The following is a 25,917-nucleotide window of genomic DNA, read 5'->3' as shown; positions in this document are numbered from 1 at the left end:
GCTGAGGAACTTGAGATCTACCCGGCGCGGCTATTTTTGACCAGAAGGGCAGGCGCTTCTCAGGCCAGCGGCATCTGGAGCGTGAAGAAAGAGCAGATGCACGAAGGAGAAGTTGAACGAAGTGGAGCAGAAATAGCTTGGCGCCCTGCGACAGGTGAGCCGCAGCTTGTGCCTGCCACTGGTAACGTAACGCGCGCCCCTGTCCCGCCTGGGTGCGGGCAGTGAAAAAAAGATCCCGAACAAGGAAACAGAGTAAGGAAGGGGAGAACGAGACGTCATTAAGAAGCAGCGTGGGAGATGCAGCAACCTGAAGCACGTTTATTCACAAAATCCAAGCACAAAGAAGGGCAGGCGACGGCCCACGGGTCTGGTGGAGCAGGATGCTGCCGGGGCAGAGGCGGCGCAAGCAGCGTGGTGCCAAGGGGCGCATCGGGCACCGCTGGTGCTGTGGCCCCCCCAAAATTGGGTGGCCAACTCAGAGGTGGGGTGTAAAGCCAAACCACGGGCAGCGCAGCCGTCCAGGCAGCTGCAGCGCCGCTCAGGGGAGGAGGAAGGCTCCCCGCTGTCGCAGGAGGTGCCGACTCGCGGTCAGAAACAAGAAACCGTTCGTACAGGGCAGGAGAAACCACAGCGCTCTCCTAAGCACCCCCAGCAGAAAGCAGGAGCTCTCCTCCGACTTTCTGAAGGCATTTCATCTTTTTTCCCCTTCTTTTTCTTCCTTAGAAAGCATTCCCCTCCCAACGGGACCGCCACAGGACCGGAGCGGGCGTCCCCGCACGGCACCAACCCCGCAGGGTTTGTCCAGGGGGCTCTGCCCAAAGGGACTCCTCACACTGAAACGCCGACGTAATCCTCCCAGGTTTGCTCGTATTTTTTTTTTTCAGGTAATCTTTTAATTAGTTAAGGATTTAAAACAAATCTCAAGTGTTGATACACAGCTTAAAATTAACTCGGTATGACTTCCAGAAATTAAATCCTTCTCATAATCCACGGCTGCTCTGGCTGAGCAACGTAGCGCAGCAGCAGCTTTCGATACCGTAAGAGCTGTAGTTGTAAAAAAAAAAAGTTATAAAAGCCAAAAAAGGTGAATTTGAGGATTAGTTTTAACATGCTGGGTGATGTTGACTAGGAGCGCGCTCACTGTTCAGGTCCTTCAACAGGTGGGAGGCTGACCTCACCACGGGAATTCATTTAGAAAAACCAACAGGTGAGGGGAAAAAAAAAAAAAAAGCTCCGTTCTTAAACCCAGAAGGGTCGGACAAGCAGCACGGGAAAACCGTTCCCCAAAGCAGTAGTTTTATGAATTAATATGACTGCCTTACAATCGCTTCTTTGCCAGAAAGGGGCAATTGGTTGCAGGAAACAGCTTACGGTAAAAATATCGCGGGGAACAGCTGCTTCCCCCAGCTCGCCGTGCACGAAGGGGGAAGCGGCATCGAATTGCACAAGCCAAGGCGATTTCGCCACCCTCGCTTTGCAGAAGTTTGCAGGAGGAAATGGGGGCGCAACCGCTAAGTGTGAAATCCACGCTGACCGCTACCTTTTTCTCCTTAGAGGGTGCTCCTTCTCCCTCAGCTGAGCCGTCTGCGCCTCTCCCCTACGGCAAGCTCAAGTTCTGCAGGCTCCAACGGAGAGAAGTTCGACGCGCTCTGCCCGCCGAACCTCCACCTCCAGCTGCACCAGCTGGCCACACGGGAGGCGGTCGGGAGAAAATGATACGCTCGGGTGTAATGAAAGTGCCCTGCTCTCCCGTGACCGTGACGAACAGACGTTAGTCACCCGGTACGCCGAGCGAGGCATCCGTAGCTAATTCGGAAGATTAGGAAGAGCGCTGCTCCCAAAAGGTCCGCTGCAATGCCGTGCAAGAAGAGATTCGAGGCACGCGAAGCCACGCAGCTCTTCCTCCTACGAAGGTCTCTTGCAGCCCCCCCCCCGAGCCCCCCAGCACTGCGATCACCCCGGCAGCTGCACGGCGCGAGCCGCCGCCGCCGTCTGCCGCGGAACCCAGACGGCGGTCCTTGTTCGGGGGTGCCCAGACGTGAAGGAGACACAAAGAGGAGGGAGGTAAAAAGGCAGTGACAGGCAGGAGTCTTTCACGCGGCCGGCCCAGCCCGAGCTGCGCCAGCCTGCAAGGGGATGCGGGGCTTTGGGAACGGCCCCGCAGAGCCCGCACTGCTGCTCGGGGCGCACGCGGGGGCTTCAGCGTCCGTGCCGCGCGCTTCCAGGTGACCGGAGCCAGCTGCAGGGGTTTCCAGGCGTGCTTTACACGGGAAGGGTGGATGCTCATCTGCAGAATCCTCCGCAAAATCAAAGGCAAAAGTCAGCTACTTGCTGGCTTTAAGCAAAAAAAATAAACAGCAAAACCCTATAACACATGGACACACAACCCCCAGCTGCTAGTGCCCTGGGCTCCACGGCTCCTGCATTTCAGCGGATGCCCTTCCCGGCTTCTAGCAGAAAGCTCTGAACGAGCTTCAAAACTTAACCTCCAGCCTCAGCTAACTTCCAGCTGAGGAAGTCCTTTGGGTAGGAGATTCAGAACAAGAGACCTGTTGCCCAGAAATTACCCTACGGTTAACAAGATACAGATCCGTTCCTTCTTTCTGCCCCCTGAGTGTGATTTCCCCAGCAGTTAACTCCCCTGCTAGAGAAGCGGGGAATTAATCCTACCTGTCTGACCGCAGGAGAACTCACCGGGGCCGTAAACGTCTCGGCTCTTGGATGAGATGCTCGAGGGAAGTTCCAGCTGTTAGAACTGATTTTGTCCCTGGGCTTCAGATTTCAGTTTAGCTGCGAGTTTCAAACGGCTAGCTCAGGATTTTACCCTCCTTTTCAGGTCCACCCGCAGCCCTGCTCTAAGCGTGCTTACGTACACGACTCGCACCTACGTAAGCTGGTGACACGATGCCACGGGGACAACTCAAATTCGCGCTGCTGGCGGAGCAGCGCCGCCGCTCCCCTGCCTGTTGGACACCTCCGCGGCTTACCAGGACCCTCGCTGCCACGTCCGAGCCACGGCACGTGCCGCAAGGGGACGGGGAACGCTGCGTGCGATCCACAAACACATCCGTCCCCTCTGTACCTGCTCGCAGGCAAAGCCATCGGGCACGGCTCCCGTCCTCGGCGTTGCGCAGGGCCTGAAAAGCTGCAGCAACCTCGCCTCCACCTCGGGCAAGCCATCAGCGGAGCGCGGGGCAGGGAACGGAGCTTGTCCCTCGGTTTCCTACGGACGCGAGCGGCGTGTAGCCACAGCGCCTGCCCTCTTGCTTCATACGCCACCAACCTGACGATCCGCTGCCGTCGAGCTGACGGCGATAAATAGAAAACACCGACGTCGCGGCTCGTTTGCCCAGCTGCTGCCTCGAGCTCTCATCTCTCCCACCTAACGTACAGAACTACCTGGGGAATCAGGCCACGAGTTAGGGAAGAACCTCCCCGTGTGGTCTTTAACCTTTTGTGTCGCGGGGACGCCGCTACGAGGACGACGGGCAGCGCTAGGGCTGGCAGGGGCTCCTCGGCAGTCAGGGAAGCGGCAGCTCGTGGCCGTCCAGACCCCTTCCATCCAGGCTCCAGCTGAACCGCTGGCAGGGCTCGCGAGTGGCTCCCCGTTTTATTCTCGGCGCGGTTCTCCCCCCCGGCCCTTCCCGGAGGCTGCGCGCCAGCTCATTAACAGCTCGCAGCGGGGCCGAGCGCGGAGGCACGTCGCTTGCAGAGCAACATAGTACTTCGAGGGGATCGCTCCTCCGGCGTGCACGCACCCACCCAGCCGCTAATCGCCTCCCGGGGCAGCCGGCTGACGGGAACGCGCAGAGGGTGCGGGGAGGCGGGCGCACAAAGGGAGAAACCGCGTCCGAAGGGGGCTGCGCGAGCACAGGGCAGCGCTTCCCCTCCCGCGGGCCTTACGCGGGGCGGCTTCGGGCTGCGGAGACCCACGGCCGCAACGAAGGGCTCCTCGCGACGGCGTCAGTCTGCCGGAGCGAGCTGCGGAGGGGGAAACCCCGTCCCCGTTGCCCCAGCCCCGTGCTGGGGCAAAAAAAAAAAAATAAAAATAAAAATAAAAAAATTCAGCTCAAAAAAAAAAAAAAAAAACAAAAACCCAAAATACCAAATTTTCAGCTCAAAAAAAAAAAACCACCAAGTTTTCAGCCCTGGCCAGAGAGGGATGGCTCACGGAGCAGGGTGAGAGCATCCCTCCGGATCGCCTGCTTGGGGCCCGGGAGCTCCCCAGGGGGCTTCCCGCGGCCCCCGGGTGCTGCAGAGCGGGGCGCCCCCACCAGCACCCATGGGTGCGGGTCACCCAAACGCCCCATCCTGGGGCTCGCCCGGCTGGGACCAGCTCCGGGAGCAGCTCCCAGAGCCCGCAGGCTCCTGCCCTGCCCTGCCCTGCCCCGGCCACCCGCAGCCCCCAGGGGCCGCCCCGAGGTGCCGCAGCCCCCGGGCAGGGCAGGGCAGGGCAGTTCCCCGCCATAACCGGCTCCGCCCCGGCAGCGCAAGGGTTAACCGGCGCGCACTTGCCGCGCCTCGGCTCCGCCCCCGCCAATCAGCGCGGCGCCTGCCGGCGGCCCCGAGCGCTGCCGTGACCATATATGGTAAAAAAGCCGCGGCCGCCGCAGTGCCGCTGCGGCGGGCGCGGGAACGCGCGCGCGCGGCTCGGGGAGGGGCGGGGGGAGCGGGGACGAGACACGCGGGGGCGGCCCGGGGGGGGGGGGGGGGGGGGGGCGGAGGGGTAAGGGGATAAATGCTAAAAAATACCCAAAGCCACCCAAAAGGAACAGACGCACCCAGAGGATGCTCCGAGGCAGAGTGCTGGGGGCATGGCCGGGTTAACGGGATAAATGCCCAAAAAGCCCCAAAGCCACCCAAAATGAACAGAAGCACCCAGAGGATGTTCCGAGGCAGAGCGCTGGGGCACAGCTGGGTTATAGGGGTAAACGCCCAAAAAGCCCCAAAGCCACCCAAAATGAACAGAAGCACCCAGAGGATGCTCCAATGCAGAGCACGGGGGCACAGCTGGGTTTAGCGGGATAAATGCCCCAAAATCCCCAAACCCGCCCCAAATGGGTAGAAGCACCCAGAGGATGCTCCAAGGCAGAGCGCTGGGGGCACGGAGCGATTAACGGGATAAACGCCCCAAAAACCCCCAACCCACCCCCATTTCTAGGGATAAACGGGGCGCAGCTGCACGCGGGGCTGGGAAAAAGGGCAGGGCCGGCAACGGACCGAGGACATTTTCTGGGGTCGAGGGAGGCTCGAGGGTCACAGACACACAAAATGCTACGGAGAAAGAGTCTTGGGAGAAGGAGCACCAGCCTTTCCTTTCTCCTTACTCACGCGGGAGCAAAACACCGGCTCGAACGAAAAAAAGGAAGGTTTTAAGGGAATGAGGAAACACCGCGAGGCTCCTGCGCCGCAGAACTCGCTTCCTCATCTTGCGCTCCTCTGTTGGGAAGAACCGTTTTGTTCGAAGCGCCGCGACCCACAGCGCGACCCAACTGCTTACTGCTGCTGTGAAGCAGCACCGCGGAAACACTTTCCCCGGGCTCCAAGTCTGAATTAGAATCCCTTTGCGTTGGACTACCGATTTTACCCGAACGGGAATAATTTACACTGACCGTGTACGTGGAGCCGGGCATGATTTTAGAGGCACCAAGCGTGCAGAATTGAGGAGAGCAAGATACGCGCTTAACACGATCCCCTGTCATTCCTAAGGACATTTCCCAAGCTCTCTGCCTTACGAATTGTGAAGTTTGGAAGGAGAGGAAAATTCCCGTGGAAAGAAGTCACTAAAAGGAAACCACGCGTCTAGGGTTATTCCTCGTTTTTGTTTTGAACTCTGGACCCACAAAGGGATCGGGGCTGGCCGAGCGCCTGCCAAAGGCTTCCCAGGCAGCATTAGGGGCTTGCGAAGGGGCTGCAATAAAAGCGCGGCAGAAAGGGAGATGGGAACGCTGCCCTCCGCCAGAGGTGAAAGGAAGGATGCTCTGCGGCTTTTCCGCGCAATACCTGGGGGCAGAAGGAATTCGTTGCAGCCCGAGACACCGCTCCTGCTCGTTCACGTGCTTTTGTACCACAGAACTGAGAGAGACTGCCAGGGAGGTTTCTGTGCCCGTCTTTGGCTGCCTCAAGTATCTGGAGGAGGCTGAGTTCTCCTAGCTGGTGGGCAGGATCCTAACCTTTCCGTGCGCCTTACGAAGCGCACCCCTGGGGTTCTGCAACACTCAAAGCGTATGGCACAGACTCAGCGTACAGACGGCCCCGCTGCAAGATCATTTCTTGGAGCCGTGGCAGCATTTTGCACGGTACAGAACATAAGGGATGTCTTCCTTGTACGGGCTCAGCTGGGGCACCGCTCCTCTCCGTGCCAGGTGCTAAGTGCTAACGAGACCTATAATAAAGCCCAGACACAGCCACGCGCCCTGGGAGAGCTGCGGAGGTCCCGGAGGAGCCGTTTCCCTACCGAGGTTGTTCCCGTTGCACAGCACGTAACGGAAGCGTTACCGACAGGACCAGCGGCAGCCCAGACCAGTTCCGAGCCCGTGGCCGCGAGGGCTGTGCAGACGCACCTCCTGGAAGCGGCACCCGGCGGTGCCACGCACCCGATCCCGGGCTGCACGGAGCAGTTTGGGGGCGGGCGTGCTCCCGAACGAAGTGATCCTCGCCGAAACCAAGTCCCTGACGGCTGAAAAGCTTCGTAGGGAGCAGGAGTTCTACCGAGACATTTCTGACGTGAGGAATTGCTTTAGATTAGCCGAGCAAACCGCTTATTTACCGCGTGCAACCTACAGGAAGCATTATTCTGATGAGAGAGACACAACACGGCTTCTTACACGGCACCGCCGAGCTGCGTTTGTCACAGCACGGCGGAGACTTCACAGGCGTAATATTCACGAACAAGCGCTGAAGTGACAGCAGAAAGCCGAGCACGTGGCAGCGAGGAACCCCCCCGAAGCACTCACCTTGTGCAAAGGCAGCACCAGGAACGCTCCGCCGCCGCTGGCGTCCACGATTATTGCAACGAACCTGGGGTTCACGGCACAGAAGGAGCTGTCCCAGGTGACGCGGGAGACGCGGATGTCGTCGTAGCACTGGTCATTTTTCACCGCCTGGCCGAACACGTGCCGGAATTTGCTCTGTCGTACCACTCGCCTCATCGTGTCTGCGGGGAGGAATTTCAAAGGGTGGTGGTCAGCAGCGCCCCGGCACCTCGCCGTCGCCCAGCTCCCACCACCACAAAACCCAGTTTCAAACAATGGGAACTTCCTCTAGACCTGTGAAGTTCTCAGTTTTACCTTTATTTAAAAAAAAAAATAAAAATCTCAGACCGCCTCGTACCAAACGCGACCCCACTGCACTTCCAAGGGCGTGCTACAGAAGGAGGTCGCGGGCTAAGCGGCGGCGCTGCTGCTGTGGATGTGCTCTCTTTCAGCAGAGAAGGAAGTTCCTAATCCTAAAAGCAGTTTTTAGACAAGTCTCCACATATTTTCAGGGATAAATCTGGGCTCGGATTGAACTTGTTTACTTTCAAGTCAGACGGGGTCCAGAGGATGTAAATAAAAAATGCAAGCTCTCAAAATCCGGTGTTCCTGTGAAGTGGTTCCACATGTTAGCTAGCTTCCACTTCTTTCTTCTAACTCCAAAATCTCGCTAAAAAAATAATAAAATTAAGTCTCCTAGGCAGAAAGGAGTAATGGAAATAACCTAATGACTCAAATTAACTTAGTGTGTCCGTAGCACTTCTCTTGAGAAAAGGATTTTCAAGAAGGCTTGAGTTAAAATAGAGGGAAACCGACCGGCGTGGAAAATTCCAGCGCTCGAGTCCTGGAAGACGACGGGTACGGGACCTCGTGCGGGTCCCGGCCCTGGGAGCGAGCGGCATTTGGGTGTCATGACCACGATATTGGCGTTGTGGCCTTACGGAGCGTGCACGCCTGGGGCGGTGAAGTTTGCCTGTCCTACAAGGCTTTCTCCCTCCAACTCTGCAGGAAAAGGAGGAGCCTCCGCCGAGCATCTCGCTTCGCACGTTTGAGAAAAACGCTTCTGCCCCAGACTCTAGGGAAAGCAAAAAAAAAAAACCAGAAAATATCAGCGCCTGCTTTCTCCTCGCCTCCCGAAAGGTCCCCGAGCACAGGCAGAGGCTGGGAAGAGCCGCGCTGCCTGGCAGAGCTGCTCGTGGCAGATGCAGTGCTCGAGCGAGAGGCTTTGAGCAGGGCTCGAGGGCATCTCCCCTCGCACGGCCTGCCCGCGGGCAGGAGGGATAAAAGGCCGCGTGGCCGTCTAACGGCAGCGCCCCTGCACGAGCGCGTAGCCAAAGGGACTTCGGAAGGAGCGCTGCTGTCATCCCTGAGCATCGGCAGCGCCTCTCGCACCGGGCTGCTCGCGCTCGGAGCTGTGCGAGCTCCCTTGGGGACGCAGGGAACGCCGTCCTGCTCCTGTCCCCCGCAGGTGAGGAGCAGGGCAGGGCCCCGAGCGAGCCCCCCCTGCTCCAGCACAGCTGAACGCGGCGCACGAGGCCCTGCCAAAGCATACGCTGCACGGACAAGGGCCGTTTCTGACCGCCCTTTAAGTCTCCTGAGTGAACCCGGTCATCTTGAAGCTACAGAAGAGCTGCAAGCACCATTTCGTTACAACCTCGTGCAGCTTTACCAAAAACAGCCGTCGTTTCTCAATGAAAAACGCCGGGGTGCTCAAGAGGTCCAGAGGAGAAAAGCCCCGTACAAACCTCTTGGCGATTGCCGTCGCATGGCAGGGGAGCTCAGGCTTCCCCCGTATACTCGCTGCAACGGCGCCACACACGTTCTGCCAAACGTTTCTTAACGCAAAAACGCGGGGCCCGGCCCAGCCGGACGCACCCAGTGGCACCGCAGGGAAGCGGCGGAGCAGGCGCTGCTCGTCAGCGCCGGGCGCCGAGAAGAGCAAAGCCCGGCCCGCGGGGCTGCGGCCCAAACCGCCGTGCCACCGTCTCGTGCCCGTCCACTGCTGCTGCTCCGCCAGCAGCGCTTCTGCTCCGTTTGTGCATGGAGGAAGGGGCCGAGGCACGGCAGGGATGGCAGAGGCCGGGCGAGCGGGCGGCGCGGCCACGGAGGGACCGAGGAGCAGCTCCGCTGGCCCCGGGGGGACGCACCCCGCACCCCCGTCCTATCCAGGGGGGCCTCGGCCTCACCAAAAACGCACGCGGAGCCTGAAGAGGTGAATTTCGGCCCTGCGAGAAATGAGATGCCACGCCACCGAGCCGCCCGAGGCCTGATTAGGACACATCGTGAAAAAAAAAAAAAGAAAAAAGGGCAGTTCCACGCCCAGCGTACCGCGTAGCCTCACCGACGGACCCGGCAGACACCGACGGACCTGGGAGCGTCTCCTCCCGGCGTGAGTCACGGCGGGGCAGCACGGCGATACCTCCGTGGCTCCGGGACACGCTGCCTCCAGCCCTGCCCTCGGCTCTCAGCTCCCAGCCCAAGGCAGGGCTGTCCCCGGCCACCCCGGTTCCTTTGCCGGTCACACCGGTAGGGCTGGGCTGGCGGCAGCGCTTTGGGGCCACGTCCCCCGTCAGCAGCAGCCCCCGCGGACGCTGCCCAGAGCGCTGGGAAGCCTGCGGCCGGCTCAGCCCTTTCCCTCTCGAGAAGAAAAAACCCCGCAGGTCTCCGGCGGCCAAATCCTACTCACTCAGCTACCTGGGGTCCATAAGGGTAAGGCAACGCGCCTCATGCACCGGCGGGTCAATTTCCATCACCGTTCCCATCCCGCCGTGCACCAGGATTGAAATCCGACGTTTTAGGAGGAGGTAAAGCCAGGGCTTCCCCCCGCCTCGCGGAGCTAACGCGCAGCAAACTGCCCAGCGCCAACGTCTCGTGTACACGGGGGCTTTGCAGTTTGTCCGCTTTAAGGCCGGGAACGCGGACCTGGTGGTTAATAAGAAGGATTATTTGTGGAGCTCGGGTAATTATGTCTTTCCTTCGCTCGCTCAACACCGGAGCGCCACAAAGAGAACGCTCCCTGCAAACGTCAGATACAGGAGGCCTGCCGCTCCCGTGGAAGGGAAACGTTTTCATCCAACGGTGATATCCCACCGCCTTGTTTCCCATTTGATAGAAACAGTCATTTTTTTGGTTTGTTTTCTACGAATGACTCTTAAAAACGCAGAGTCCGAGTACCCCACAATACCCCCCTCTCGTTCCAAGGCGGATGATTGTCCGGGCGCTCCTTCGCCGCCCTCTCCCCCCAGCTCCAGCTCATCCCTGCGAGCAGGAGCTCTCCACGCGAACACATGGCGAGCAGCCTCCGCTCCTCATTTCCATAGCAAAGGGAGTGATTCTTGGCTTTGGATCACAGCCATTTTGATCTGGCTGCTCTCCAAAGAGAAGGGGGGGGGGGGGGGGAGGAAAAATATGCGCGGGCTCCAGCTAGGCAGAGGGGCGAGCGCGGATCTTTCGGCACAGCACAGAAAGCGAGCAGGTGGAAAACAACGCGGGGCTGGTTTGATCCCCAGCACCTCCAGGAGTCATCCCCTGCCTCTTGCTAGAAGGGAAGAGCGTTCAGCATCCCGATTTGTTCTCGGTACTGAAGCCCAAAGGATCCTCTCCTCCGCCGTCCTCAAACCCAGCAGAATTTGGGAGCAGGCTGCAGGCGAGCAGCGGCCGGCCCCGCTCACCTCCGGGATTTTGCGGAGAAGCGACGACACCCACCACGATTTGCCGTCCAGAAGAGCGGTTCGGCCTCGGCACGGCAGCACGGGCTGGCGACGGGACACCGCGACGGGGCTCAGCTCTCGGCGGCCAGGCTGCAGGGCGACGTTTCGGAGCGTGAGGCTTTAAAACGGGACGGCTCATTACATCACTGTCTCTGCTGCTACGTCCGAGACGAGGAGCTGGAGCGATCTTCGTACACTTGCTAGACAGGAAATGCCTTTTTTTTTTTTGGGGGGGGGTTAAAGTACAAGTTTGGAGGATTTAAAGCCTGGCTGCTGGGAGCTGAAAGGAGTTTAAATTTTGCCAGAGCTCCAGCCCTCAGCACAATTAAAACGGGAGCGCCCGCCGCCCTGCAACGGCGGCTACAATAGAAGTGCTGACAGCTCCGCGCCGGCGCTGATCTCCTGGACCTGCCGCGTGGCACCGGCACCTTGCCTGTCCTGCACGGGGGCGCAGCAAAGAGCCTGCTGTTCGTTTTCATTAATTCCCCCCCCCCACCCCTCAAATGTCAAGTGACTTCCAGCTGAATCGCACCTCCCGTTCCGTTCCGTCTCCCGCTGCCTGTGCCCGCCATATGGCTCAGGCTCCGGCCCCTGCGTCAGCGTTTAAAAGGATCTCGGATGCCATCAGCCGCGCTCGCACAGTGCTACTTTTCATTCCGTCCCTTTCTGATCTCCCATCACGATGTGTCACAAGAGCTACCATGAGCTTGCCCATTTTCCTGTTTATAAAGGATTTATCTGTCTAGAGAGGCCAACAGATGTATTTCTGTGGCTTCGGAGGGTTTTCAGCCTGCTTATGCAAGAGGAAACGCATCCTGCTAGGGAACACTTACAGGAAAACCCCCCACTAATGGCAAAATCCTGCTCAGCCCATGTGACTGGGAGCCCTTCTGGAAAGGGCGACGTCTGAAATAAAAGGCCGGTTTCAGGCCCAGCCAGCCGGAGGCGACTGCTCGGGGGGGAGGGAGAGCCAGTCCACCAGACTGGGAGAACCGTGCTTCCTTCTGACACGCTGGTATTTGGGGCTGGAGAGCAGTAGGGCTTCTCCCCAGATGGAAAACCCGAAGAAAAGCACGTTGCAATGGTTATGGTAGGCCCCCAAACGCCATTCAACATTGGCTGTATCAAAGAAGCTCCGTGAGCTCCAGTGGCAGCTCCGAAATAAATTTGGTCTCAGGTAACGATCAACAGACAAGGAGAAAGACCAAGGCACCACAGGTGATGCCACCGGGGTGGGTTACCACCGATGCCTGCTGTAAGGGGACACCTGCCCCGCACGAAGGGTTGGACGGGGGCGGGCGGCCGGGCTGGCGACACGGCCGAAGGGTTCCTGGGCCGCGGAGGGGGAAGCCTGCATCCCTCGAGCATCAGCCACACAGTCCGAGGTCATCCTAAAGTCACCTGGGGTGAGGCTCCTGGGCCTAATCTGCAAAAGCGATGAGTGCTCAGAGCTGAAACCTTTTCAAAAATACATCAGAAAGGACGGTGTAGTCCTCAACCCGTAACCAGGCCCCAGGGGTTTCAACCAGAGGCCCAAGTCCTGCGCACGGGGCCGAGGAAGCGCCCTCGGTGCGGTGCTCAGCCACGCGCACGAAGCAGCTGGCCGCCACCAAGAAGCCCATGAGGAACCCCAGCGAGTCGCCCCACAGATCGTTTTGGGCATCGCACAGCGGATAAGGCCCGGAGCCACGCGTGGAAGGGGGGACGCGAGCACCGGGAGGCCTCGAGGAGACCCCGTCCCGCTGCTCCTCCCGCGTGCGCGGAGCCCTGCCCGCCGCCGGCACCGCCACCAAGGGGCCGGGGGACGTGGGACTCCCCGGACGGCCTCGTCCCAACGCACGCGAGAAGGGGAAGAGCTGAGCGCTACCCAGGTATTTCCCCATCGCTTCACGCTCGCGTTTCTTCATCTCGCGGCGCTCGGTTGTGCAACCTCAGCACGTTCCCTGCAGCCCACGCGCGCGCATCGCGCACCAGCAGCGGCGCGCGCGCGGCTGCCTGCAGCCGTACCCTGCCTTACGCTCAGCTCAATCCCACACACACGTCCCTTAAAATGCTTAAATGTTCACAGCCTTCCCATACTAACCACGGCAGAACCTTAGAAGAAAAGTTCATCTAGAAGAAGAGCTCGCCAGGTCGTTTTAAGGACAGCATTTGAGGAGCAAGGGAAGTGAGGAACACCCAAAGGAAGCAAGCAGGCAAGCATTTGCTGGCACCCACCGTCGAGGCACGCTGATAGCAAGGATGGCAAAGGCAATCTGCTCTTTGAAAGCAAACGGGCATGGGTCGAGAAGCCCCAAAGCAGCCCGCAGGGGACTTTGGGGTGAGGACGTGTTCCGCAGGCGAAGCCAGGGCCGGGACCAGCCTCCACACGCAGATTCACAGCGGCTCTCGGGGCGGAGAAGCAGCATGGCAGCGGCAGGGCTGCGGGAGGACTTCGTCTCCCTCTCCCAGTATCAAGGGAATCGGCGGGCTCAGTCTCACCGTATCAAGTCCTGCGATATTTGGGCAGGGAGGAAGCGAAGGGGGGGGGGGAAATAAATCGCGCGACCACAAAAATGCAGCTCGCCCCAGCACTTCGCATGAAACCTCTGGTAGAAAAGGGAACCACCACGAATACCTTGCCTCGGTGCTATGCTCTTAAACATAAAGCCATTCCCCCTGTGGAGTACCATTTCAAATCCATTCACGTTGAGTCCGCTGCTGACAGAACTTTTGTTTTCAGATGTTCAGAGTTATTTAAACCACGGGCGAACACTACTACAGATGGTCACAATTCCAAAATACATCATATTTGTGCACAGATTATTTTCAGTCTTTGGTTACTTTAGCCTAGGTTGAGCAAGACCCTGCCATCTGATTTCACTTCATTTTAAAGACAAAAAGCTGGAATCTGAACTTAATACTGAAATTTCCAGCTGCTATACCACTGGCAAGATTCTATTTTGGGATGGGAACCTAAACCACAAACTACCAGGGAATTCGATTATATCTCAACTGGGGAGCACAGCACATTCAAAACCGTAACACAACCCCAAACCTAAAATAAGCTGGAATCGCTGTTTGGGACGAAACGCAAGGTGTTGGTTCTAACTGGTGAAATACTCGATAACGACCGTTTTTCAGGGCTGCACCCCAAAACAACCACGCTGTGACTGACCGTAACACGAAGAGCTCCGAATCAGAAGTGCCTGTAACGCCCAGAGCTCCCAGGCACCAAGAGGCATGGATTATTTCGGCAGAGGCTGCCCTGCACGTGCTCCTCTCACCTGCGTATCCCCCACGCTGGGGCTCCTTTCGAGCACGCACAGGGATGCAGCGGATATCTTCGCTTGAAGACCCCTGGGTACGCAATTCACCCCCTTCGGTACGCGGTCCCATTGCTCACGCCGCTTTGTCGCTTTTACCTTATCAGCTGCCGTTACATCGCTTACCGCAAGCTACGGTGACAGAAGGACACCGCGGTTGGAACTCGTTACCCAGAAGAGAGCGCGCTGTCTGGCTTCGCTTAATCTGTGTCGTCTGCCATGAAGCCATGGCAACGAACGCACACAAAAATCCTGACACAAAACAATTTATCAGGCGGCTGCAGCGGGACGGGTAGCTGGTAAGGAGACACCAGGGCAGTGGCGCAAACACAGACCCGACACGGTGAAGCACCTGGTCGGAGGGGCTCCGAGGAGCCAAGTGGGTGCTCTCCGGCTGCCCCCACACAGCGACCACCCCCAGCAAGTCTCCCCTCCTGGGGTCTGCATCTTTGATGGCACCCTCAGCTAGCGATGGGCAATAATCCCCCAAAATTGGGATATTTGGATGGTGGCAGTTTAGCACAGATTGGGCACAAGCGGTTAGCAAAGACGAAAACAGTGTAATAACCAAGGACGGAGGGGAGAGCTAAGCAGAGCAGAAAGCGCTAAAACCCAGGACCAAAGCTCACAAGGGCACACAGCACGCGCAGGAGAGCACGGGGATGGACACCTGTGAATGAAGCATCCCAGATGCCCGAGTCCATCCCTACATTTCAGCTTCTACTTCTGCTGCCACCAGGGACAGTAACTCAGCCGCGAGCACCAGGCAGGCAAGGGGAACCCTGCCCTGGAGCAGGCGAACTCTCACCCCCAGGCACCGCCACGCCAGCGGCTGCCCGCAGAAGGCCTCGCTCTGCCTTCCGCGTGCTCCCCTGCAAGAGCCTTCGTTCTCCTCCACTTTCTCCACCGGAATAAACACCAGAGATTGCCTCTTCACACACTGTACGCTCATCTACTGCCAAGAGACAGAGCAATATCCTTCCAACGCTGAGCAACAGCCCTATGAACTCCAGCCAGAGACATTACACCAGCACGATGGAAGATGCTACTTACAGCCCTGGGGACCGACCGCATCACCCCTACAGTAAAAGCAGCACAAGGCACAAAGGGGAGAGCCGCAGGGCTCCAGACCACGCTCTGACCCCGAGGAAAACACGAGACAGAGAGCACACCCCCCTGTGCAGAGCTGCAAATCAGCAAGCCTGTTAGGACGGCCAAGCTGCAGGATTCCTGTTAAGAGAAGTATGCAGATAAAACGCTTGCTCCATACAGCTGACCTAGTTCTCTTATCAGCACAGCCGAGCTAACGAGGAAGTATCAATCTGTTCGGAGCTGCTACCCCAATTTGCGGGGTTCTGCTCTCTTGAAGGCTGCACGCAAGCTTCTTCCGAGATCATATTCCTGAGTGACATGTCATAAGCTTTTTTTTTTCCCCCTTTCTCCTTTTAATCTGGGAAATGAGCTTGGGGTGAAAGCCCAGTACCAGCTAAGGACGGTGGTTATGAATGCAGGAAGAGCTCCTCTCCACCAGAGCTTCGTTAGGTTCTTCCCAAATCACCGTCTCAAACCCGGCTGGAGCCCACCACGTCCCAGCGTTCCCGAGCGATCACCTAAGGCACGGGCACTTCTTTCGAACACGACCGAGTCCTAGCAGCAGGAAAGGGCTGTATTTTCCCCTACAACTTGAAGCAATCCAACATGCCCAAATGAAGTAAATGGCAAACGTAGTCTGTGTCTGAAGCAGCTCCTGGTCCAGGGTGCGGTCCGTGCCCACCAGCGATGAACCCAAGCGGTACCTGGGTGCCGGGAGCCCAACACAAAAGCACGGAGAACAACACGTGCAGGATTTCCCCTTCTGCACCAGTCAAGAAGAGGTGCAGACACGAAGATAATTCGGTTAACACGGTATTTTCTAAGGTAAGCACGCTTCCTGCTGAACTCCAGCGGCTCTAAGATATTCCTGGAAACGTCACGCTGCTTCTCCTTGCTGACAGTTAACCGAATCACGCCTTAAAAAAAAAAACGGCAGGAAGATTTATCAAAAAGAGAAATCTCCAAAGGCTTTGATAAACTGTCTTCTATTCCTCCCGAATCACAACACGCCGTGGCATCCACAGGAAGAAGCTATAAATGCTTCTCACAGCGTTGGGTACCGGCCCTGAGGCACCGTGGCCTGAGCCCCCCCCCCCCAGGAAACCCAGGCCTGCAGAGAGCCGCGCCGCTACAAACACGGAGCCAGCAGGGCCGCGAATTCCTCCCAGCTTCGAAATAAAGCAGAAACAACGGCTCAGCACAGCCCAGGCTCGCCAGCAGAGCCGCCAAGTGTGACTCAGACTGACCAGGCGGGGATGCCGAGCTCTCCAGATGGCCCTGCCTGACCGCAGGCCCTCCGCCGGGCGGCTGCGGGGCCACGAGGACGACGGCTCTGCCTCGGGGCCAGGCCGCACAGCAGGGCCTCTCGGGCTCACGCTGTGGCCGTACACGGTTATGGTGTCCACAGGGTCTGCTTCTGGCCCCGTGACAGCAAACACGATGACCCTGACGCGAGCGGTGTCAGGCTGCAGCCCCAAAACGGACCGGCGCGGCCGGCCGTGCCCTCACACCGCACGTCGGGATGGAGACACTACCCCAAAAATTAATAAGAGACTTAGTCAGCGCTCTGAAACACCTTGACCCGCATCCTATCTACGCCGGAGCCCCATCTAGTGACTCTCACTGCTTGCTAACACCCACCCGACAGGCGAGGCGCTCAGGCCTGGAGCTGCTTTTGCGGTTCTCCAAGTAAAAACGGCGACCGCTTGTCAAAGGCAAGGCAGCGTCCTTGACAAAGGAGATGCAGAAGGTTCAGGCTGGACGGCGTGAACACATTTCAGATTTTAATGCAGTACAAATAAGCTGCGAAATGGATCTCAATTCTCACAGTTGGAACTGGCACGTACTTCTCCAGATTTCCATTTGCTGTCCTGCCAGCTCTTCTGGCCAAGCAGCCTATAATTCAAAGCGCACCATTGTCATTCTGTCCCATTTCCGTAACGTGCAATTTGAAATCAGGGTTGGGGGGGAGGGAGGGAGGGGCTGGAGGAGGCTAAAACTCAAACCCAGATAGTTCGATCTGCTAACTCGACTTCAAACCCCCTATCTCGTGGTACCAATTACGGCCCCTCGAACATCCGCTTCAACAAAGGGCCCCAAGTTCAAACGCATTTCCTCTGTCCTACAGCTGCTCTTCGGCGCGGATCCATCCGGGACCAGAGCTGCCGCCCCGCGCCTCGGCTCAAACCCCAGACCACGCTTCGGGGCAGAACCCGGCATCGGGAAGGGGATCGAGGGATTGCAGCCTGCGTCTGGTGACCTTTAAGCTTTACTTACCTGTTGCCTCGACCGGCACGGTGCTGCGCACACAGCCTCAGCTTTCACCCCTTTGACGGGGCTCCTGTGGCATTCACAGCACCGCTGGAGGAGAGCAGCCGAAACAACAGGCGGTATTACACCCAGATAAGCCCCAGCTGGTTTTTATGTGATCTTTCGTAGCGCTTCAGAACTCCCCTAGCAGACCAGAAGATCAATGTAGCAAGCGCTACATAAAAAGAACAAAAAGATAACCTCTGCCCCCAGAGAAACATCAGGAAGCAAAGCAAAGAGCGTAAAGATAACACACACGCATCCAAAGCGCGGTGCAACGGGAGGCCAAACCTGGGCAGCCTACCCCTCCAACCACATCTTGAGAGGCCTCGCAGAACCAACAAATCGCTCCAGAATGCGGCAGCAGCCAGGAAAAAGATGCTGGGAAGCACAACACCCAGCTAGGAGCGTTTTGTGCAAGGACAGCTATGCCTACACGTCACGCTGCGCTAAAGCAGAAGTACGTCTGGCAACTCGCGTTCGTCTGAGCTGGCTCTGAAGTTTTTCCTGCCTCGCAAACCCATCTCGGCAGATCCAAAAATGAATACGAACCAAAACAAAAAAATAAAATCATCTCATCCTCCTCCTGTTCTGAACAGGACAGCTTTGGGGCTGTTCATTCTCCAAGACACCGATACTTACGCCACTCACACTGCAAGGAACTAACCGGCAAACGCCCAGACCTCGACGCGTGCTGGGGCAAACACGTGAGCCGCCTGCGTAACGCGCGTGCTTACCCTTCCCAGCGAGAAGTACTCCCAGCCTAGTACCTGAAGAGCCGAGCAAAACCGCTTGACCTCGCATTTCCCACTTGGAAAGAAGAATACCAGTCTGCTTCACCCAGACAACTGCAAGAAACGGTTGCGACGCGGCCTCGGTAGGATGAAAACTACCAACCCAACGCCACGCGTACGCCCCAAGCCGTCGCGCGTTTAGGATTCCAGCGCGAGATAACGCACGGTGAAGTTTCTGAGCATTTCAAGCGAGGGGAAAAATTAAAAAAAAAAGCGGCTTTGAGACCTAACGCGGCGCTGCGGCCGCTGGCGGGGCTGCGCTGATGCCTATCTCCGTATCGAGTGATCATCTGCCCAGACCCGCCAGCCTGCCCGGCTCCCCGGGGACAGAGTGCTTACTACGGCTTGAATTTGTTATTGCCTGCTAATCCCTGGTGGTGCTAATTATCCCCATTATCAGTCTGCCTGACCCACGTCCAATATCCGAATTCGCAGTACCGGAGGATGTCGAGTCCCTGCCAGGTTTGCACGGAAGAGAGCCCTTGGAGAGGCAGTATTTGGAGACGGCACTTTTATACGTTTACGTGCGATAAACAATGGGTTTTCAAGGACCGAAGAACACGGTCACTATGGCAACTATATGCAGAACCAGGGGGCGGAGGGGGAGGGAAGGAAGTTCCCACATTTCAGAAGGCTGGGACCAGGGTGAGCCGAAATGCAGCACCCAGGCTGCTGGCGCTGGGAGCCGCAGGCGAAACGCAGCGCCCGGGTTCATGGTGGATGCAAAGAGGGCTTACGTCGGGGCAGGCCGCCCCCTCTGGCTTTACGACATCTGGAGCAGACGCTTTTGACAGCACTGCAGAAATGGTCGCCTTAATGTTCGGCTACGGAGAACGTACATGGAGTGAATATATGCAGAGGTTCCACGGCCAGCCAAGGTTTGCTGAAAACTTGGCACCTCCTTTGGAGAGCCACGGGAAGGCCGGGATCCTTCCGAACGGGAACACGGAGCGGAGCACAGATCTACCGAGCTGCAGAGGAAAGCTGCTAGCTCATCTCAGTGCGTCTGACCCCATCAGGCTGGACCTTAATCACTTTAAGGCAGATCCCACCACTACCCTAATGTCATTTCCACTGCTTTTCCAAATTCAATTATTAAAAGGGAAAACAAGAGAAACCTAATTATGAAGGACTGAGAGGCCCAGCTCAGAGGCAAGCAGCATCACGATAACTGATGCAACCACATCCAGCTTCCCCCACTGAGAGACAGACCTCAACAGAGACATTACACACTGCTAGCAAGAGACGTATTAGCTATCGCTTGTTATCATCAGCAGAATTCGTGCAAGACCCAGCAAACAGCGTTCAAAAAGCAAAGCGATAACGCTGAGGAAATGCCCCTCTAAACCAAGGAGACCTCTTCTTTCGGTGGGCACCAGCAGGCCGGCAGGCTTTGACAGAACTGTTGCTTTTTCCCCTTAAGGAAGGGATGCCATTTCCAATATTTCTGTCAAGTTCCTTGCTAGCTCCTGACCTGCAGAGCAGGATTTTAAAGCTTCTGTGGTATTCCATCACACGAGCCTCCTCCATTTCAGGAGCGCTTTGTGACCTTCTACAAAGATGACCGCTCTTAAGAGATTACAACCGTCTCAGTAGCGTGAAGAATTTTATGGGAGAAAGGTAAAAAAAAAAAAAAAATTATCTATTTGAGCAAGCGCGCAACAGTGCCTGAACAGACACCTTCCATTTTATGCTAAATCACTGCCTCCACTCACATCCTGCCATTAATTGTGACCATTTTCGCATTCACTACACAAACCTACGAGGCACGTAGAATGCTAATTCACAACGGAATGAAAGCAACGATGCCGTCAACAGGAAGAATTTTGCACCGCTTATAATCGAGGAGCGGCCTTCGGCGCAGAGACCCGGGCGTCTGAAAGGACGGCACCTGCCGGCTCGCTGGCACACGCTGGCGGCTCCGCTCCTCCGAGGGGCACCGGCGCGGGCCGCAGCACCCGTCCCCGCTGCTGCACCCAGAGGCTGGGCGCCTCCTGCGTCACCCAGCACGCTACGTGCCGATGCCATCGGCTTAAAGCACACGCAAAATCACCTGCCGAGCAATTATAAACCTCGGAAAGAAACTAATAATCCATTTGAGCATAATCATTCACGCGGGAAAAGCAGACCGAGACAATCCTACTCGCAAATAAAGCGCCCAGTAACCGATTCCTACCCATACCGGTGGAATTATCCCAACACGGCTGGGATAAGCAGCTTCCAGCCCTAGCTTTCCTGAGTCACACCACTCAACCTAAACCCTCCTGCCTTAGTTTTGACGTGGCATTCACCCCGGTAATGTCAGCATCACCTGCATTTGTGCATGTTGTGACAGAAAATAACAGCTCATCTCCTATCAGCACACAGCCACCGACGATCTGACTTTTCAGAGAGGTCCACGTAACCCGTGCAACTGTAAGCAGTTTTTAATCAGACCAATTTCGGCGTTAACAGCCCGAATTTAAACACACCAACAGTATTAGGTGGGGGAGGCTACAGGGAAAATACTAAAGGAGAACACAGGCATGTAGCTCTTGCTCATGTGCCCTGTAAATGCTTAAACTGGGGCACTCGAAATCCTCAGCGAGTTGCTGTTCCAACGCATCCTCACGGAAGGCCTGCGATTACCACGAGAGCCTCGGCAAAACACCATCAAAACAAACAAAAGCAGACTTTAAAAGTCAAGCGAAATGTGCCTGCGAGTTTGCATAAAAGGACATTCCTAGCCCTGGGAGTGGTGCAGCGATGACCTCACCGAGTCGAAAACTCAGGCCAGGAAGTGTTTTGCTCATGTCTTCAAAATAGGAAGTTGGCATCCGAGCTAAGTATATTCCGAGGAATCAATAATCAAATTAAGAACAATAACATAAATCCTCCTCTAATCAAAACACAACTTCGTGCTTTAATGAGCCATTTTATGAGACAGTCATTAAAGTCTCTACTATTAAATTCGACATGATGCCTGTAACAGTTACCGAGAGCAGATCTCTCATAGCCCTTTGCTGTATCAGTCAAGAAAGCTGATATTTTACCCTTCTGTGCATTCCATCTCATTGCCATTACACTGAATCCCTGCCTTTCGCTTGGAGCGAATCCCAGAAGTGACAGATGCAATAAGCATGAAGATTTAACTTGAAAAATCCAATGATGTTTGAAAAGGCAGCTCACTAGAAGATAGAGCAATGCCAGCGGAGAACATAAAGAGACGCACAAACGCTGATTAAAGCAATCTGTAGGAAAGCCTACAAGTGACCATTGAAAAATTACTACCGTGAGGCGCTACACGAAAACAAACGCTCCCTGAAATACACCTGAGCGTGTCAGGTTTTACCGTGCTCCGGAAAAATAATAACACAAAACAGGCACCGACTTTATCACAACAGCATCTGAGCTCCTACCTTTGTGTACACAGTCTCTGGCGAGCGTGAACGTTAGCTGCCGCGCACTCACCGAGACGTTTTACTGCGAGCTGCCTTTTCCCCTTGAGCAGGGCGGATGATTCAACGCCTGCTAAAGGGAAAGCCGAGCGCCTCCTGCCCTGCCCCACGCGGGGGGACGAGCTGCCCCCTGCTCCGGCCGTGCGTGCCGCCCATGGGGCGCAGGGTGCCGCTCATGGGGCGCAGGGTGCCGCTCATGGGGCGCAGGGTGCCGCTTCGCTCCGCTCTCCTGCGGCGGGCGCAGGGCTGAAGGAGAGGATGACGCCCGGCAGCGCGGCTGCAGCCCGGCCTACGATTAAACCGGAGCCGGTAGCAGCGAGCCGAACGCCACGCAGCGCTGCGGTGGAAGTGTCGCTCGTCCACGTCGCCGACGTCCCCGGTCGCCGACGTCCCCGGTCGCCGACACCGCTCCCCGCACGCAGCTGCAGCAGGGTGCTGGACGCGCTCAGAGCCCCACGGGCAGGCTGCACCCGCAGCTGTTAGCGCAGAAACCCCGCACCCAGGGGCACCCCTCCGCGACGGACCCACGTCCGTGGCTCTCACTGCCGTCCCCGGACCGCTCCCGGTCCTCTGCTGTGCCCCGGGGCGGTCACGGTACACGGGGGCACCGGGGGGTCGCCGTACCGGAGCCCCCCCCGGGAGCAGCCCGAGGCAGTACCGGGCCCGAGGCCACCCGCCGGGGGGCAGCGCGGCAGGACCCGGCCCCAGCGGCCCCCAGCGGCCCCCAGCAGCCCCCGGAGCCCCGGCTCCTTTTGTCCGCCCTCCGCAGCGCCCCGGGAGGCGGCGGCGGCCCCGGGGGCTCCGCGCTGCCAGCGAGCGGGGCCCGGCCGCGGGACAAAGGGCGGGCGGCACCGGGCACCGGGCACCACCGGGCGGCACCGGGCGGCACCGGGCACAGGGCGGCGGCACCGGGGCGCTGCCGGCAGCCGACCGGGGGGGAGCCGCGGCCCGGCCCCGCTCCGCCAGCGGCCGCCACCTCCGCCGGATGCCGGAACCCGCGGCGGGGCCGCGCCGCTCCGCTACCTAATAAGGAGGCGAGCGCGGAGGAACCGCGGTCCGAGGCCGCCCCCGCTGCCCCCGCGGGCCCGGGAGCGCTGACAGCCGCTGCCCCGCCACGGGCCGGGCGCTAACGGGCGGCCCCGCCCGGCCACCGGAGGCTCCCGGCTCCCAGCACCCGCTCGGCCCCCGCCACCCTCCCGCCCCGCCGTCCCACCGGGAGCCCCCCCTGCAGCCCTCCCGGCCCCCCACGGCCAGCCGCGCACCGCAATCTCGAGCTGCAGCCCCGCGTCCGCTCCTCAGCCCGGCGGAGCCACCCCCGCCGCTGCCGCCGCCGCCGCCGCCGCCGCCCGACTGACCGCGGCCCTCGGGGGCGGGACCCGCCCCCGCCTGGCCCCGCCCACCCGGCCGGCAGGCCCCGCCCCGCCCCGCCGCTACTGGCCCCGCCCCGCTCGGTGCTCCGATGAGTGCCAGGGCGCTGAGCCAATGGCGAGGCGGCGCTCGCTCCACGCGCGGTCGCGCGCTCTGTCCGCCCCGCCCCTCTGGTGGGGGCGCCCATAAAAGCCGTGCCGTGAGGGAGGGGGCTGGTGGCTGTCGTGAGGGGGTGCCGAGGGGAGGGCAAGGTCCCTTCGCGGCCCCGGCAGGATGGGGACAGCCACGCTCCCCTCAGTCACCTCACCCCAGTACCTCCACAAACGTTTAGCCCCTCGCTGAGTCCATGCCCACAGTGGTCCCTGCTGCCCCTCAGAGCCTCTTCCCTCACAGCATGGCCGTGCCCAGCAGCAGCTCCCTCACATTCAGCCCCTCGCTGTGCTCACAGCCAGCCCCAGGGTGTGCTTTCATCTACAGGGTGCACACAGATGGGGACACGGAGGTGCTGAGCGCAGGATGGGGTGGGCTGGGGACACTCCGAGCACAGCCAGGGTTGCTGGTTCCTCATGAGCCCCTAGACCAGTTTCTCAGCAAAAGCACCAGAAAAAAAAAACAACAGAAGTTCTGCAGTAAAAGCAAGCGTTGCCTCATCTGTCATGGTGGTTAGCTGGTGGGAAACAGCACGACCAACAAGACGGTGACAGAGCAGGAGCTTGAGCCTCTTCCCCAAACCACACTTCAGGGGGGGAGCACAGCAGCTGCCTCGAAACCAGAGACTTGCACGGTTGCCCCAGAAGTAAAGCAAGTTTTGGGGCAATCAGCTCGTATTTGCAAAGAGGGTTGTCTTCCTCGCCGCCATCCCACGGCAGAGGCCAATTGTCACTAACAGAGAGCGGCCGAGGTAGCGCGGTGAGCACCTCAAGGCGCCACGCTTCAGTTCCTCCAGGAGCGCGGCGGGGCCGGTGACACCAGGCCTGCGCCCGCGCTGCGCGGTATTTACCATACATGGCCAAAAACCCAAAGCTAGTCCGACTTCCTCACACGTTTTGGCCAATATTCTCGAGTGCATTTGCATGTGGTTAGGTGCTTAAGGGGCCCAGTTTTTTTTTCAGGGGAGAGGCACGCCCGTGACTTCCTTTGCAATAGTGCAGAGTTTGGTGAAATTGTCGTGGTGAGCTAAGAGCCTCCTCTTCCCCCGTGAAACTGCAGCAGGAGCGCAAACCACGCCGCGTGAGGTGGTAGCTGGGTGTAAAAGCACGCAGAAGGCCTCTGAGAGGTGCATTTGTCGTGGTTTTGCTGGTCTGACTGGATGGCAGCTGATGGAAACACCAGATGCCACGGTAGCTACAAATTAAACAAACAAATGCTATTTAACGTTCGCTGAACCTTTACACGAGTTTAACCACCGCTTCAATAAGCAGGAAAGTCTCCCTTACGTACCGAGCAACACCTTGATAAAAAACGATACACCCAAAGATTAGAGCGGCAAGGCTGCGTCCCCGCCAGGATCCGCCCTCAGCACCGATTACCACGAGCTTAATGTCTGCCTTCTGAAAGCCAGCCCAGCACGCTCACACTCTGCCCTCATCCCTCAGACAACCTCTCTGCAGCTAAAAAAGAAGAAAAAAGGCAGTTTGGCAGCCTCGGAGCAGACCCGTAGATAATCTGTAGTTTAGTGGCTTTGGATTGTGATTCATATTTTCCGTACAGGTACGTGACTTGCTGAAGGTCACATAATGAGTCAGGGACAGAGCTGATGTCTCGATTGCTGGTCCCTCTGCTGTCAGTTTGATATGTTTTGAACCTGTGCATCTGGGTTAAAGCGTTATTAAAACTGTTCGTGCACACATATACAATAGCACTTGTAATGCTGTGGTACTGCATGTGTACAGCTTTTAGCTCAAAACAGTGGGCAAGCTTGAAATGATGTTGTCATCACGTAGCAGGCGATGCTTTCCTTGGGTCTGAAATACAACAGCAAACGTAGAAGTACCCGGCGCTACCCAACAGCTTAGAAATAAAAACAAGTGAGATTTTGGCATCCATTTAAAATGGGAGTGATTAAAAAGAGAGGAAATGATACCTGTTGAATTCTCACTAATGCTTCATTGAACGTTTGGGTGGAAATGTTCCAAACATCACTCAGATCCCGACCTGGATTAACGAGCCGTGTAAATCCCAACAGATCGCCATACAAGGCGATGAAGAAATGACAAATATTTCGGGCTGAAGTCTCAACAACAGAAATAATGGCTGAGGATTTACACATGCTCTGTGGTTCCTCTGTAAACAGTAATCTTCATCACTTCAGCTGAATGAAATAATTCTAACAAACAGTACTTAAATTATAGCCAGTGTGATGCAAGCCCAACAGCTTGTCAAAATATGTCACAAATTCTAATTTTTGAAGAGGAAAATATCCAATTACCAAATTCTTGCAGCTACAAGGAATCCGACAACAGATTTTGTCCTTCTATTTTATCGGCACGAGCACGCCGGATGATTACATTTTGCAGAAAAGGCTGAGAATTTGTTCAAAAGCACATCTGACTGGTTTAAGCCATCGCGCATCTTACCCTGCGCTACGCTGATGCACGATTGCTGCAAACAGCCCATCTCGCAGCCTTTATAGGGAAACAGCACCGTGTCTACAGACTCCACCTCTGAAACTTATGTCAGCAGCTAAAATTAGCTTGCTTGCAAATATGCATCTATTCCATCCATGCCATAAATTACTAAGACGATCTTGACATGCCTTATAAGTAACGCATTCGGTATGCCCGCAGCCTTCTTTGCCAGCCCAGTATCATCAGCTCCGGTTTAGAAAAGGTGAAGGAAGAAGCACCAGAAGGTACAAGGGCTGTTTTCAAAGGTGTGGAGCACAGCTCCTCGTCACCTGCCCGAGACGGACTCCCAGCACAGCACAG

General features: G+C 57.4%; 1 protein-coding gene across 2 annotated transcripts in view; it reads right to left on the bottom strand.

The window, feature by feature from the left end:
• CORO1C (coronin 1C) overlaps positions 1-25,917 on the bottom strand; it is a 47,114-nt gene that overhangs the window by 16,424 nt on the left and 4,773 nt on the right. Inside the window, exons 1-2 of one of the 2 annotated variants that reach the window (XM_083804142.1) lie at positions 22,885-23,008; positions 6,957-7,156 (exon numbers count right to left, since the gene is read on the bottom strand). In XM_083804142.1, the coding sequence (XP_083660268.1) occupies positions 6,957-7,151 (195 nt within the window). In that variant the 5' untranslated portion in view covers positions 7,152-7,156; positions 22,885-23,008. Of the gene's footprint in view, positions 1-6,956; positions 7,157-22,884; positions 23,009-25,917 lie in introns of those variants that run through there. The other variant, XM_083804141.1, reaches the window with a different exon arrangement.

The sequence above is a fragment of the Anser anser genome (assembly GCF_964211835.1).
Source record: "Anser anser genome assembly, chromosome: 18".
Lineage (NCBI taxonomy): Eukaryota > Metazoa > Chordata > Aves > Anseriformes > Anatidae > Anser > Anser anser.
The sequence above is the reverse complement of the archived record's forward strand: the minus strand, read 5'-3'. Positions and strand labels throughout refer to the sequence as shown.